The 16028-nt window shown below is 37.0% G+C and overlaps 1 protein-coding gene across 2 annotated transcripts in view; it reads right to left on the minus strand.

Moving 5' to 3' along the window:
• tmem108 (transmembrane protein 108) overlaps positions 1–16028 on the minus strand; it is a 59971-nt gene that overhangs the window by 3721 nt on the left and 40222 nt on the right. For both annotated transcript variants that reach the window (XM_065294896.2, XM_065294897.2), the window contains 2 exons: positions 690–1799; positions 306–460 (listed from right to left, as the gene is read on the minus strand). In XM_065294896.2, the coding sequence (XP_065150968.1) occupies positions 306–460; positions 690–1799 (1265 nt within the window). The remainder of the gene's footprint in view (positions 1–305; positions 461–689; positions 1800–16028) is intronic.

The following is a 16028-nucleotide window of genomic DNA, read 5'->3' on the forward strand; positions in this document are numbered from 1 at the left end:
AGAGTGCCACCTAGTGGACAATAGAGGAAAAATGGATTGCTGTAAAAACTTGTCACGAAAGCGTCATTGACAGGGAAGCGTTTTCTCTTAATTGATGAGAAAACTTGTCAATGGCGGGGAAAGAGTTAAACAAATATTTTAAAAATGTGTTTGTTTCATAATGTCATACGGTTTCTCAGAGGTCTGTGAAGAACTTTTGCATGCTGAAAGGAATAACAGGCCTAAAAAATGGAGCCCTGGGCCTTATTCACAGAAAGCATTGTTTAAATGTCCTATATAAGCCTATAGGTTTTCTCTCACAGTACCTCAGCTGTCTCCAGTGATTGTATCTCGCGTGGGAGCTCCACAGCATGACGAGTGAAGTAATCCATAGTGATAGCGTCATTCCAGTAGCTCAAGTTGTTCTCCTGAGAGGCAGACTTCCTCTTTCTCCTCATACAGCATACGGTAAGCAGCACGGCTGAAAAAGAATATACAAATTAAAACAGATGCTCTGATAAATATTTAATATCAAACATTTTTGTTTTAGCTTTAATCCATCATTTCTAAATTTTGTATGAAGTGTTTCAGAAACTTGTAAGCAAATTGTTCAAAGCCGTGTTCTTTTCTTTGGGAACATTTTGTGTTTCACTTTAAAACTTTATCGTAGACAGACAGGGCTTGGAGGAGGTGTGATATTGGTTACTCACAGCATGAGGAAACAGGCACGCTAATGGCAAGAACCAACCACACAATGTCCATTTTGTCCAGGCAGATAGTTTTTTTTTCATGAGGAGGAACCAGTGCGGGACCTGACTGGTTCCCAGATTCCCATGGGCCTTGCGTGGTGGCTGGAACCTGCCTGTTCATGAAGCTCCCGCTCGCTGTTGAGGGCGTCTTTGCAACGCTAGAGTCATTCGCTCCAGGCCATGAGACATCAGTGCTGTTGATAATGTCCGAGACATTAGCCATCGGGTGAAGAGAATCGGCGGTCGTGTTGGTGGCTGCATTGCTGCCACCTGAAGTGTTTTCCAGAGTGCTTTCTGCTAAAGAAGTCACGTTGGATGTTGTTTTGGGTGTGGAGGGCGGAGCTGGGGAAGGAGGCTGGTTTTTAGTTGGTGCCAACGTATCCAAAGGTTGCGTTGGGTTCTCAGTCTGAGACACATCACGCAAAGTGATAATGTGATGTGGAGCCAACTCCTTGGCGCTTTGCCCTTTGTGAGCTCTGGCAGCAGGAAACGATAAAGGTGATAGAAGCGAGGATGGATGATGAATGGGATTGACAGACCTTTGCGCTCCCATGTTTCCAGTCTCTGGGAACGTTTCACCAGAGGCCACACTGCTTTCAGTCCCTGAGAGAAAAGAATATCCAGAGTCCGAATTTGTGGATTGTTTTCTACTGGAGGGCCAGTTTGGTAGCTTGCTACTGATTGTACTCTGCCTGTCAGTATAAGTGCCAAAGCTCAGTTTGGGTGCATCTACTTTCTCCAAATGAGGGATTCGAAATGCCGTCTGGTCCCTTGAAAGAAGTCCAAGTGTTGCACTCTCTGTTACAGCAATAACTGGGACTTTGGCAGAAGGTACAGTGGTCTCCGGTGTCTGGAGTGTGCGGATGGCAGACCCTTCAAGAAGAGGCGATGCTTGTTCATGCAGCTCACCACTGCTGGAACCCTCTTGCCAGTTTAAGGGCTTTGGTGAGAGAGTGGCAAGAGTTATGCTTCTTGTTGACATTGAGACAGGGTCCAGAGGGGTTCGGCTGGGGTGAAGCTCCTCAGAGGAGATCGCCAGCCCAACTGGCATCGACAGAATCAGGAAAACACCTGAGGAACAACAAAGAAAGAAGCGAATTTAGATATTATGGATTTATAATCAAATTTGTGGTATGAATGCATGGCCATATGTGACTATATAAAGAACATGTTATATAAGGAACATTCTGTGAAAATATAACCTTGATATCTTTGAGTAAGGTCAAGTCAAAGATTAAAATCAATGTGAAATCAAACTTTGATGCTCCAAATCTCATAATCAGATTATAAATTTACCTCTTATGTCCACTTGGAGGACATAAGAGGTAAATAGCTGTGGTTAAAAGAAATATGCTGATAGCCTGTCAGTCTGAAAATATTTTTCCATAACACCTGAGTGATGAGGTGCCATTGTTTCATCAACATCCTTTTTCAGTTGCTATGGAAACCAAGCTTAAGGTCTTACAAGATCAGAAGACGACATGAAGAGATGATGAGTCAGTTAAATGTCACCTGCTGAGATATCCTCTGCTTATCTTTGTATTACCTGTTTAAACATTCATTGTTTAATGGTTTATATTCTGTATAGGCACAGAATTCTTTAAAGGGATAGTTCACCCAATAATGAAATTTTTGTTTATTTACTCACTGTCATTTCATCTGAGCCTCCATTGTTTTCTTTGTTTATTAGAATCCAAATGCAGATTTTTTTTTCAAGTGTCGCCTCTCTTTCAGTGCTAATCCAGTTTTAAAGCAATACCCACAACAAGAAAGTAGAGAAGTAAATGTCTTCAGAACACATCAAATATATAACACGAGTTATTTAACACTCCTGGGTCATTTAAAAGCTTGAAGGGTTTTCTGGTTACTATGGAAGTGGATGGTGACTGAGGTGGTCACCATCCACTTCTATAGTAACCAGAAAACCCTAAACAACACTTTTTTTATAAAATCTTTGGGTTATGAAAAACAAAGAAAGGCATTGTGCGATTAAATGTCATGAGGATGTAAATAATGACAGTTTAAATATTTGGGTGAACTTTCCCTTTAAGTTCTCTATTCTCAGTCATTGATGCACATTTAATGTATACATCATACCATACTGTTCCCATGTGCTTACATATTATCAGGAATAATACATATAGTCGACAACTGTTTTTATCTCTCAAAAGCATCTCATAGGGCCTATAAATAAAACTGAGTTGTGGCATATAAATAAAACTGAGTTGTGGATTTGATTCCCAGGAAACACACATCATAAAAAATGTAATGCACTTGCTAAAAATTGCTATGCAAGTCGTGTGTGCCAAAGGCATATATGTACATTACTTTTTTAAACCCCACCAATAACCTATTTTGAATCTGATATAAGATGCAAATTTTAAAAAGTATAAATATTATAAAGCATTATGGCATGGCACAAGATATCCTTTTTCCATTCGGCAAAAAAACACAACAACATTTCTTTAGCCAAAAATATGTTTTAAGCTTAATACATTTTGTAGAAAGTAAAGCTTAATTAAATATTTTTTTGAATTTGAAAATATATTAAGCTTTAACATTCATATATTAACATATTTCAAGATATATTTTAGGTAGATGGGAGAATTGGATATCTATAATTAAAGAGATTCTAAATACATAATCTGCACATAAAATGTATTAATATTATTTTTATTATTATTTTTTGTACGTAGTACTTTCATTAATATTTATTTATTTTAAATTCCATTTTATGTGTATAAATATGTATTTACAGATCTTTGTTGTTTATATCCTATATTGTGTCTTTCAAGTCCTGAGTGCAATAGGATGGGTGAGGGAAGGGGGGAGGGCCAGGGATAATAATAATGGTCTAATACTTTCTATTTCTACTTTCTACTCTGCGAACTGTTCTATATGCTTTGTCAAAACCAATAAACACTGAATTACAAAAAAAGATATATTTTAGGGTAAAAAACATTTTTACAACCCATATTGCGAAAAATACATATTTTTTGGCCAAAATATAACAGTTTGCATAAAGTATAATTATGTATAAAATATAAAAGTATATTTTTAAGTTAAAAAATATATTTAATTTTAATATTTTTAAGGCTTCTATATTTACAGGTTTGTAATATACAACGTTTTTCTTCCAATGCAACCTAAATATAAATGCTTTAAAATGTATTTATTTTTTAAATATATTTCAAAATATACAAAAAATGGCCAAAAAATATAGTACTGTGCAAAAGTCTCAGGCCACCACCACCAGACTTGTTGTTTTAGATGTTATAATATCCACAAAATAAAAAAAAGGCATCTTTAGGAATCATCTGTGTTTAGTGTGACCTCTCGTGGAACTAAACACTTCTTGAGCAGAATGAAGTAAAAAGACGAATTTCTTTAAATTGAGAAATTAGGATTTAAGTTTTATTTTAGGTTTAAGAGATCCTGCAGTTTCCTGCTATTGCTCAAGTGGAAGGGGAATTTACCCTAAAAACTTGACACATCAGTTTACATTTTTATACAGTTTTTAATACACATTTCCGGTATTTTCTGTTTGTATTCTAATAAAGAGACTGAGAAATAATTATATATGATCACTATAACATTACAAAAACAACAAATCTAATTCTGGCATGGTGGCTTTTGCACAGTACTGTAGATTTTTAAACATATTTCAAAATTATATTTCTGACTGGCGTGAGGCTGGGATTAAGCATATTTAAAGTGAAGGTATTTGATGAAAGTATAATACGTGCCTAGCATTTTGTCTATTCAATTATTTCATCTTTGACCGCGGCATATAAAGTTTTTCGTTTTTCTACAAGTGAGTTTCTTGGTAAAAATTTAATTTTAAACAGACTTTTCCTTCCCATCTACCATCTCACGCTGAGAAAGCATTCTTATGCCAGAAACTTACACGCGTGCTACAAAACCTTGCAGATTTTAAAGTCTAAAAATATTGACAGTATTTGCCATGTCCTGTTTTCTTGGACTCATTTGGAAGAAGCTTATTTCCGATACACTTCTGCCAATCCAACACAGCATTAATAAAACATCACCTTCATAAATAAAACATGAATTCTTGCTCATTTCAGAACAAAGTGGCACGCTTAAATCAGACACAAGCTCCCAAACTCGCCTCCCTCCGCGCATATCTTCAACAAATTCCCATAGCGTTTAACAAGCCGCTCTCCATATGTATCTGAAAGTGCGGACATTAAAATGATCTAGACATGAGCTCCCTGATCCAATGTAAACATGACGCTTATTAAAAATCATAAACAGATGTCCTGTTAACCGTGTCATGAAACATTTGAGATAATGTGAAAATATATGCTAGTGATTTTTGGGAAATAATGAATCATGCATATTACATATTAATTAACGGCATAATAACAAATTGATTTTATGTCTGTCTGATAGTAAAAAAGATGATTCATACTAAGAACAAGAAAATTATTATTATTATTATCATTATTAACAAACAAACACAAAGAGTTTACTTTGCATCTCAGAGGTTGGTTGCTACTAACCTGGTATTTATTCCAGTAAAATCAGTATTAGTTCTTCCTTAAAATGCCCGCTGTGTTTTTTTTTTTTTTTTTTTTTTTGGGGGGGGGGGTAGTGGTTGTAACAACCTACGAGTACCTAGGCAATTATATTAAAACAGGTAAACAGACTGTGAGCGGTCCATGGATTTTCATTACCTAATAGGAATGTTGTTCCAGGTCCAACAAAGCATGATCCAAAAACATGTCCAAACTGGGTAAATCATATTACGACACATGATGAGAGTGTGTGCTTGTGCATGAATGAATTAATGTAGACAAAGAATTTGTCATACCATTAAAACATTTAAAAAAAAAAACATTGGCCTGACCAAGGTTATCTCCCATTTATCAATGAATGACTCACTTTCAAATTGGCATTTATGCTGCCACACACATACATAAACAAACAAACAAACACAAATACACACTCACCTGACTCACATTATAATAATGAGTGGGAGGAAGAGAAAGGAAAACACATACTGCACTAATGTACATCTCAGCATCAGTACTGGGCAAAGTCACTTCACAAATAAGAACTGAAGCATAAGGTTTATATAAAGATGCTGCAACATTTGCATTAGCAGTGAGCATCACCATGAGAGCTAACAGCAACTGCTTGTTACTTAGTTCCAATATTTGACATGCACCTTACCTCACATGCATCTACACTGCTTTACTTCATAAAGTTAATGTATGCATTTGGCAGACACTTTAATTTAAAACATTGTATCTGTATATCTATTCCAGATTGCTTTAATCCATGGCCTTTGAGCTGATAACATGAATTGTGACTTTGACACAACCAAGCAAAGTGAATTCTGACATCAGAAGCTCTAGTGCATAAACATGTACACTATATTCATAGTGCATCTGTGAGCATTTGTATGTGGGTCCGTGGCTCTATTTTTTGATGAAGTATAGGTCTAACAGGGTCTAACACAGACACAAACACCCAGCCTCCTCTCTTCGAGAGATACAACAGCAGATCTGTTAAACTGGACTATTTCCACTGAAAGCAAATTAACAGGCCGCAATGATGGAGAGTCCAATGGAAAAAGAACAAGCTTTTATTCACTGCCATTACAGAATGAAGCGAGGGGGAAAGGGATGTGTGATGGAAACTAAACAGAAAATGAGAAATATAAGATGAAAAATGGATCTGCATAAGTTGATTGTTATTATTTGATAGATAAATTAGCTTGACAAGTCAGAGCTTGCATGTGGAATGATTAACCTTGCAATAATTGCTTCCTCTGTTTCAGTGCAAAAAATGACTTTCATTATAAAATTACATTGAAAATGACATCTGATTTACAATAATATGTTTAGAGACAAATGGGTAGCGGGGTCTTTCTCTGACATTCGGCTACATCACAGTCTGAGTTGCTGGAATGAACAAACATTAATTTTGGGTCTTAAGCTTTTTAGAAGTTTGTTAACCCTTAATCAGGGTTTGGGGACTTTTCCACGGGACTTTTCCTTCATTTTTTAAAAGTGTTACCTTTATCTCAGGGGTACGGAGCCCCTTAAACTATCGGGTGCGCACGTGAAACTACCGCATGCGCACGTGAAACTACCGCATTTAGTTTCGCGTGCGCACGTGAAAAGTTCGCTTTCACGTGCGCGTGCGAAAGTTTCACGTGAGCACACGAAACTAAACTTAAAAAAAGTTCTGCACATGAAGGTTTCGCGTGAGCACATGAAAGTTTCACGTGAGCACATGAAACTAAACTCTAGATTTTTTTTACTCCGATGTCATTTTAGGGGCTCGGTACAGGGGCATGAAACTATGTGACTTTTCTTTAATAATCTATCTAAACATGCACAAAAAACTGGGCTTGATTTCGTTGTTCTAAAGGTGGGTAATTATTTTTTTACCATTTAAGGTGTTTGGGGTCAAAATGACCCCACATTGATAATGAATGGGAAAATGAAAAAATATAAAAAAAATTATTTTGTTTGTCAAAAAAAGTAAATCCGTTATAAATCTGCACATTTCTACATATAAACCAAGGTCTGGTCTTAAAGCATAAATAAAAAGTGTAAAAAAAACTTTCCATCTCATACACACACATACAAAATACAGATTTTTTTTATGTATTTCAGAATGTTTAAATATATATAATCACAAAATATTGTGAGGAGAATACAAAAGTCCCTATGAATCTCTATTGGATATATGTGGTCATTGCACTTTCTTTCTTTAATTATAATTTCTAAAGTTTTTTCAGATGTCAGTATTCTATCCCTAACACATAGAGCAATGTCCAAAAACAATTTAGATTTAATTAATAAAAAAAAAATCTAATAATTTCTTCATGAGCCATTTTATGGCCTAGTTAAGTACAGCCCAGTCTCACGAAATTTCCTGATATAGTCACGTAACTTTTTGAATCTTTTCTCGTGTCACAAATTTCTGTTTACGTGTCCCTGTCACGTATTGGTTACTTAACTGTTTTGTCCTATTTTCTTACCATTCTCGCTTCTATCAGAACCCAAACACCAAAAACGTTATCCTTTTTGAACACTGATTAAGGGTTAATGGGTTAGTTCACCTAAAAACCAGTCAGTAACTCTAATGTCATTCCTAACATTTATAATAATAGTACTTGGTGTCATTGATGTCAAAAATGGCATTTGATTTTTAAAGAATTCAGCAAATAACCTTTTCAATTTTATCTGCTTGTCACACAAAGCCAATTCATGGCTTTAGAAGATGAAAGAATACAGATGATGGTCAAAATTAACTGGATGAGTTTCACTGCAAGCTCTAAAAAATGCTGGGTTATTTACAACCCAGTATTGAGTCAAAAAGGGACAATCCACAAGAGTTATTTTAAAATGTTCAGATTTGGGTTAAAACAACCCAGCATAGATTATTTTACAACCCACTGGGTTGGGTTTGTTCCTTTTTGACCCAACACTGGAGTGTTTTTTAGAGTGTATGTGAGGTCAAAGGAAGGGTGTGTATTTGGGTGAGTTAAAGTGAGAAGGTGAATGAGTTGCTAGGTATTAGGATGTAATATCAGTAATAAATTATCCTCTGATTTACGATAAAGCCGACCCCTATCCATTAGCACAGTGCGGGAAAATGAATTTATGCAGTAAATATATTAAAATTAAATTCTCTGGAATGCATAAATAGCCTGTGGCGTTCATAAAGTGCTGCATAGCTGTGACATTCATAAATAATATGAAAAGATCCATCTAGCACACTGATCCTTGAACTGTCTGTAAGTCTGTACCATCAGAGCCACAGACAGTAAGATCTCAAATGGCCTCGACAGACTGTATGAGTTTACAGCTTATCTTCCCATCCATCACTCAATATTACGTGCGAGAATCACCTGCAGGGACAAGCCAAGATGTCCTCTGCAGTATGAGACTTCAACAGTGGTGACTGTCACATCTCTCAGACAACATTTTTGCCCCATAAAAAACTAAAAATTAAATAACATTGGTTCTAAGGTTTTTCATATTTTCATGAAATACGTGACCCTGTCTGTGAAATTCAGGTTAAAATATCATAATCTAATCTTAAATTAGGAGCTGTCAAAGGATGGTTGGATATTAAAGGTAGGGTAACACATTTTGAAAAATGCTAACGGTAGCCGCCTAGCAATGAAATCCCGATCCCACCCTCAAGTCAAATCGCCATCCAAAGTCACGATCTTTCATAACACATGAACACGCACAGATCAGACGGTCACGTCTCATGTCTCATTCACCAGTGAGAAAACTTTGCAGTACAAAGTGAATAACACTTCCAAAATAACCCACATAAACAACTGATGTACATCAGAATTAGTTTAAGCACACGTTCGATTGTGTAGACGTAGTAACTATATCGTTATGCTAATCCATAAACGAACACAAATTTCATAAGCAACACAATGTTTCATCAAAGTATAATATCTGAATCCATCTCAATACAAACATATCGCGTACCTACCTTACCAAAATAAACAGTGCAACGACCCTTTCAGACCCTTTGCCTCCTGTAGCTGTTTACATCTCGGGGTAAAGCAGTAAAGTTACCGATGTTAATTTGGGTTTTTGCTCTTGCTGATCCAGGCAGTTTTTGCTGTTGTTGTTATAAAAGATGCATTTAGTTTTGTTGCTCCTGTGTAGGTTGTCAATTCAGCAGAAAAGTTTGCTGTTCTCGCTGTTTACAGACAGGAGATGAGCGCACGTGAACGCGCCGATGACGTATGGTGTCTGCGTGGACTCGCTGCGCGGTGGGAATTCAAATTACGCTTACGTATGAGGGACATAAAAGGAAACGTCCGTTCGGACCGAAATCTATGATTTGTTGAACATTTTTTGGTCCTACGCCTTTCACAGATGACATAAATTTTTACAAATACATTTAAACAACTTAACACAGTGATTGCTATCAGAATGTGAGGAGACTTTTAACCAGCATAACTAAAAATGTTTCAGGATCAAATCTGTTACCCTACATTTAAAGGTTATTTTTAAGTGGACCAAACAAGTCTCCCTGTGGTGAAAACCCTGCTGGATCGCAGGGATAAACTGAGCACTGAGTCAAGCAGAAATTGTAAGGTGTAGGAAATAAGAAAATAAGGTCTATTCTTGGTGTTCGATTAGCACAAGGCTTTGCTGATATACTCAATAACTGGGAAGTCTGGCTGTTTCCCCAAAAGAACAGATGTAAACACTGTTGTTTTGATAATGAACATTTAAATCTTCTCTTGACCCCCAGTCTTCCATGAATTGTGTTTCATCTGTCACATTAATTGGGCTGGGACACCAGTAGTAATTAGTATTCAACAGTGGATTACACCTTTAGCCTGAAGTCAAAGACTCTAACAAGTTTCTGTGCAAGAAATAGACATCTTTAGTGTCAAAAGCCCTCTTTATCACTTTATCAGCTCTAAATACTGGCGTCATAGGGTTTAAAACACGGGGTTTAAATTAGGGATGCACCGAATCCAGGATTCGGATTCGGCCAAATACTGGGCTTTTTGACAGGGTTAGGCCGAATCCTAGATTTTTTTTCCACCGAACCGAACCCTAGGCTTGCGCTACGCTGGTCGACGTCACGGGCCGTTGATTACACACATCGGGTGCTGACGTGGAGATAAGCTTTTTCTTTCAGTGAGCCTTAGGACGGTTCACATTTCGCCGGACGCGAGCGTGTTGCACCGCATCGCATTCATTATGCATAGGCTTTTGGTAATTGTCAAAATAGTTTTTCCCACTTGTCATCCTGGCATAATGTTGCCTATCCTTTTTATTACAGTTAAAATTAAATAAAATGAAAAATACACTGCTGTGGACGTTGTTTACTTCATTAATGTGTTTTACTGTGTTAAGGGAATAAGGATGCGAATAGGATTCGGTATTCGGTTTCGGATTCGGCCGAATCTTAAACAGTGGATTCGGTATTCGGTTTCGGCCGAATCTTAAACAGTGGATTCAGTATTCGGCCAAACCCAAAAAATCTGGATTCGGTGCATCCCTAGTTTAAATACTCAAACCATATTTAGACATCTAATCACATGAATGATGTTGAACACATAAATCAGACAATGCACCAATTATTGCATTTCTGGTCTTGACCAGTCTTGAAATAAAATCCAGAGACCACTAAGTCAGAGACCAAGGCAAGACCGAGACCACCCATATGGCAAAAAAAATAAATTTCTCTCTCTGGTCTGGCCAAAAATATATTTTAAATATATGCTAAATACTTTTGTAGAAAGTAATGCTTAATTGAATATATTTTTTAATTAGGAAATATACCTTAATGCATTAAAATATATTTCAAATACAGTTTTAATTTTACATCCCATATGGCATAAGTTTATTTTTTGCCTACATATATTTTACAAATATGCTAAATACAAGCCAATTTTATGAAGTATATTTTTGAAGTTAAAAATACATTTAATTTTAACCTTTTTAAAACTGTTACGTTAACAGGTTCGTAACATAAACATAAAAGTTTTTCTTCCAGTGTGACGTGAATATATTTCCTTGGATTCACATGGAGGGCTAAATATTTTTAATGCTTTAACATGTATTTACTTTTAAATAATTAACTTTTCAAAATATAAAAAAATGGGAAATATATTTTGTAAACATATTCCAAAATATATTTCAGCAAATATAATTTTTTGTATATTTTGAAACAGCTTAATTTTTTTCCCGAAATAGGGCAAAGACAATCGAGGTGTTTCTCAATGTCAAGGAAGGATGGTCAGAAGCCAGAATTTCAAGGATGCTATGTCATCGTCATCCATCGAAGGACTGTTCCAATGTCGACGAGGATCCTCGGAATTTCAACCAAGGACAGGAAAAGATGCATGTAGCCTTAACACTCTCAAATCACCCACAATCCTATGCGCGCAGCGTCGAAAGCACACCTTTTCACTGACGTAATGACGCAATGACATGCACTTGCTAGCCTGTTCCATTTACGGCGCTGTCCCAAATGGCACACTCCGGACTTGTGGACCTCCCCAGAGTCCACACTTTGATGACATCATGTAGTGCAGACCTTAGGGACCCTTGACGTGAGTCCAAGAGGGTGCACCAGAGTCGTATTTTAGGACAGACTCGAGCATCACGTTGGAAATAGGAAGAAAAGTTGCCCATCGGTGTTAACTCCTCCCTTCTGTCGTCTGATTGGTCAGATTACTCTTTCGCAAGGACTTCTGGGTTGGTAAAGTGTGCGAAGCCTGCTGCAGTGTGGGCTTCGCCGAAGACCGTATCAAGGGTGCAAAGGGGGCGCTGATGAGCACACTTCGGTGCGTAAAAATTACAGATGGGACACCCTACGTGGGACAGGGCTACATGTTCTCCGAATGCTAAAGAGGAGCCTCTTCTAGCCTCTGAAGGAAGTGACTTGGAAAGACCAGTCCTGCCAAGGAAGTTTCTTTGACATTGAGGGAGATGTGTGTGTTGCGATCTTTAACGGTTCGCACGGAAGCAACACAAAGCCATCTGATTGAAGAAGAAAGCTTTCATGTTTACATCGGTGACAACATCCCTCATCAACATCGAATAAACACTGCATGTTTAAAAGTATGCAAGGTATTTTAACGGGTTTGCTATTGTTGTTCGAAACTATAGAGACGTTTGTGAAGGATGGTTGCACACTGGTCATGTCATTGTGGCGACATCTCCAAGCCCCAAACATAACATGACACAATGTGAAACGTGATTGGTTGCTTTATGTGTCAGTCATGTGGCCTCTTGTGCGGTCCTTGGCAATTCAAAGCTGCCATGGTTCCCAGACCTTCAGTACGTCTGGCTACATGAGACCTGGCAGATGCTTTAATCTAAAATTATTCACATGTGCATATTAAACCCATGACATCTGCACTGCCAGTCTACTAGTAGGGATGCACCGATACCGATACTGGTATCGGGTATCGGCCTCGATACCACATTTTCTAAAGTACTTGTACTAAGTCCCCCGATACCAGGGATCGATACCACGGTCTGAGAAATGTCTATGTTTGAGCGGCGTGTAAGGGGTTAATGCCTCTTGTGTTGTCCAAAGAGGCAGAGTTTACAACAAACTGGAAAACTAGGCCCTTGTTTTTTGTTAAATTATATGACTAAAGCTGTTACCTGTAAATTTAAATCATGTTTTTTTATTAAGTACTCGGTATCGGTATCGGCAAGTACTGAAATGCAAGTACTCGTACTCGTATTCCAAAAAAGTGGTATCGGTGCATCCCTATCTACTAGTCTTCTTATGTACTAGTTGAGCTACAGGAACACCAAAATTCAAGTGTGTTTGAGAGCAAGTGCACTGCCTTATTGTGTATTTCTCAACTTTGTTTGTATGGTAAACAGTCAGTAACACACCATATAATATAATAAGATATATTTGAACAGTTCAGATGCAAAACCCACTAAGTGCCTCTGGCATGATTTCTTGTAAATTATAATTTTTATCTGCCTAAAATGTGTTATTTTTGAATGGATTAAGCGAATTTGACATGGAAGTATTTGATGAACATATACGTTTCGAGAGCTTCCGGCTACAATCATAATCTCATTTTTGACAGAGGTGTAGTCACAAAATAGGTCACAGTAAACACATTTAAGATGCAAGTGGCAAAACAGTATCTCAGGTGACCACTCGAGATTGTAATTTTATTGTAGGTACAGTCAGGCTTAAATTGTCCAAAACAACCAAGTCTTTATACACTGTCAGACAAAATGGTCAAAAATGGTCCCATAGCTATCACTGGGGTAGTGCCCTTTAAAAAGGTCCTAATACAATGCACCTCTGAGGTACTAATATGAACTCTGCAGGTGCAAATGTGTACTTTTGAAAGGGTATCGCCCCAGTGAACATTTCTTGTCATTTTTTTCTGACAGTGTAGTTTACTTAATGTCTACTGAGTGCTAAAACAACAAAGCTGGTGGTGGCCTTTGCACAAAATACCACTAAAAAGTAGATGATAAAAATACACGTAAACCCCTTCCCTTACTATACAGTACATTTTAACCGTTGACATGCTAAATAAAAGCTCTTTGACAGTCACACAAAGGATTATTTTAAGCACAAAACCCAAACAATGACTCCGACCAATGAATAAATTCCTCTGGTGTTTCTGTGGGGTTCAAGTCTTTAAAGTAAGTGACACTTTGCCCTAGAGAACTGTGGGCCAGTTAGGGCTTTTCCTGTGTTGAGGGAGGGGCAGGGTGGAGCAGATGTGAGCTCATAGATAAAGCGACAACCATAATACCCCCTGATAACGGCTTCCTGTTTGTGATTTTGGTTGCCTTGGTGCTCTGCGCAGTCCCTCTGAACTTTCGGATGTTTACCCAGTCAAGAAGGGTAGACAAGCGCAGAAGGAATGAATTTGTTTATTGACGATATCAAATCTGTCATTTACACGAACGCTAACAGACCTTTAATTATTATTTCGGGTGCACAGGACGCAAACACTTTAAACAGGAAATTCTTAACACATAAGTCATATCATTGAGTTACAGTAGCTCAAAATAGTCCCAGTGAAAAAGAGATGGGTGCCAACTATTTAAACAGGATTATCTGGAAAAAAATTTTAAAGAGCACCTATTTAATGACTAAAAAACAGCATTATTTTGTGTATTTGGTATAATACAATGTGTTTGCGTGGTTTATGGTTAAAAAACAGATTATTTTCCACATACCATAAATTTGTACATTGTAGCTCCAGATTTCACTCTCTTCCTGAAACACATTGATTTGAAAAGCTCTGTGTCCCTGATTGGCCAGCTAATCTGTACGTTGTGATTGGCTTGAATACCTCTGTCGTCAGCCGTAAACGTGACGCTCCTTACCATGTTTGAAAGATTCGGTTGCTAACAGGAGTTAACTTACAGGGCGAGGAATTATGATAATGTCGGTCTATACTACATCACCACCAATCCCAGGAAGTAAACTGTTGCCTACAATCCGTGTGTTTGTTGTAGTCCAAGAAAAGAGATTTACATTGAAGACAATAACTCGCGTCATTGTTTACTTTGGGGTTTGTACCTTTTGCATATCGTTAACATGCACCAATACACACTTACACACCAAAGGAAATTTAAAAATGTGAAATTAAGTATTGTTAACCTGTAATAACCTTTGAACCTAGAGCGAATACTCATGAATTAAGTCCAAAGCACCTCAAGACACCAGAACCACATCAATTTTAACAGCCTTGAGTTCAATAGGGCTCAGCTGGGCTACTTGAAACCCATAAGATATCAAAAATGAGCTGAATATGTCCAGACACTATAGGCATGTTTTCCCAGACAAACTTCATTTGAAGTTTGTACGAATGGGTAGAAATACACCTGAGCCTGAGGGCCATTCCCAATTTTTCATTTAAACCGTTTAAACTGAAATAGGTTATGCTAGCACCCATGTTTTTGTGTGCATGCAGTCTATAAAAATATCACAGTAATGCAATCTCTCTTCAAACCTTTTCAAGAGCCGAAGGAAGAGTTCACTGTCTGACTTCATGTTCACACTAACATGCTGGATCAAAGCCAGATGGATATCAAGAGGCATTGCCAATACTTATAACTGCAAGTGCTCTTTTGAGTAAAGACCCACAAAAATATGCTATATAGTAACTAAAGCTTTCAAAAGTACACCTTTGTACTTAAAGAATGCATATTAGCACCTCAAGGATACATATTGGTACCAAATGTATACATATATGTACGTAAATGGTGCATATGACCATTTTAAAGGGTATAGTCAGAGGTGGAAAGAGTAATAAATTATTGTACTCAAGTAAAAGTAAAGTTAATTTAATAATATTTTACTTAAGTAAAAGTAAAAGTACTTGTCTAAAAATCAACTTAAGTAAAAGTAAAAAGTAAGTCATTTTAACTTTACTCAGAGTAAAAGTTACTTTTTTTACAGCGGGAGAGGTGAGGATTCTAGTATAGTTCAAAAACGACAAGGGAATATAAATCTCAAACTAGTTGTTTTTAACTGTAGGAACATCTTAACAATTAAAGTGCAATAACAAAAAGTTAATAAAATAAAAAGCTTTTTTAAACTAAGAAACATTTATGGAATTGTTTAATGATTTTTACATGTGAGTTATGCACTTTTGAAAATGGTCAGCAGCTAGTAAATACAATTACTATAGTAAGGTTGTAATTGATGTATTGCTGGTAACATACATTATTTTATTAAACTAATGAGTGCCATGGCTATATAATTTTGACACGTTTATTGTCTTCTAGCTTCCCTGACCTGGGTACCTGATGTCAGACCTTT

The sequence above is a fragment of the Paramisgurnus dabryanus genome, chromosome 22, assembly GCF_030506205.2.
Source record: "Paramisgurnus dabryanus chromosome 22, PD_genome_1.1, whole genome shotgun sequence".
Classification (NCBI taxonomy): domain Eukaryota; kingdom Metazoa; phylum Chordata; class Actinopteri; order Cypriniformes; family Cobitidae; genus Paramisgurnus; species Paramisgurnus dabryanus.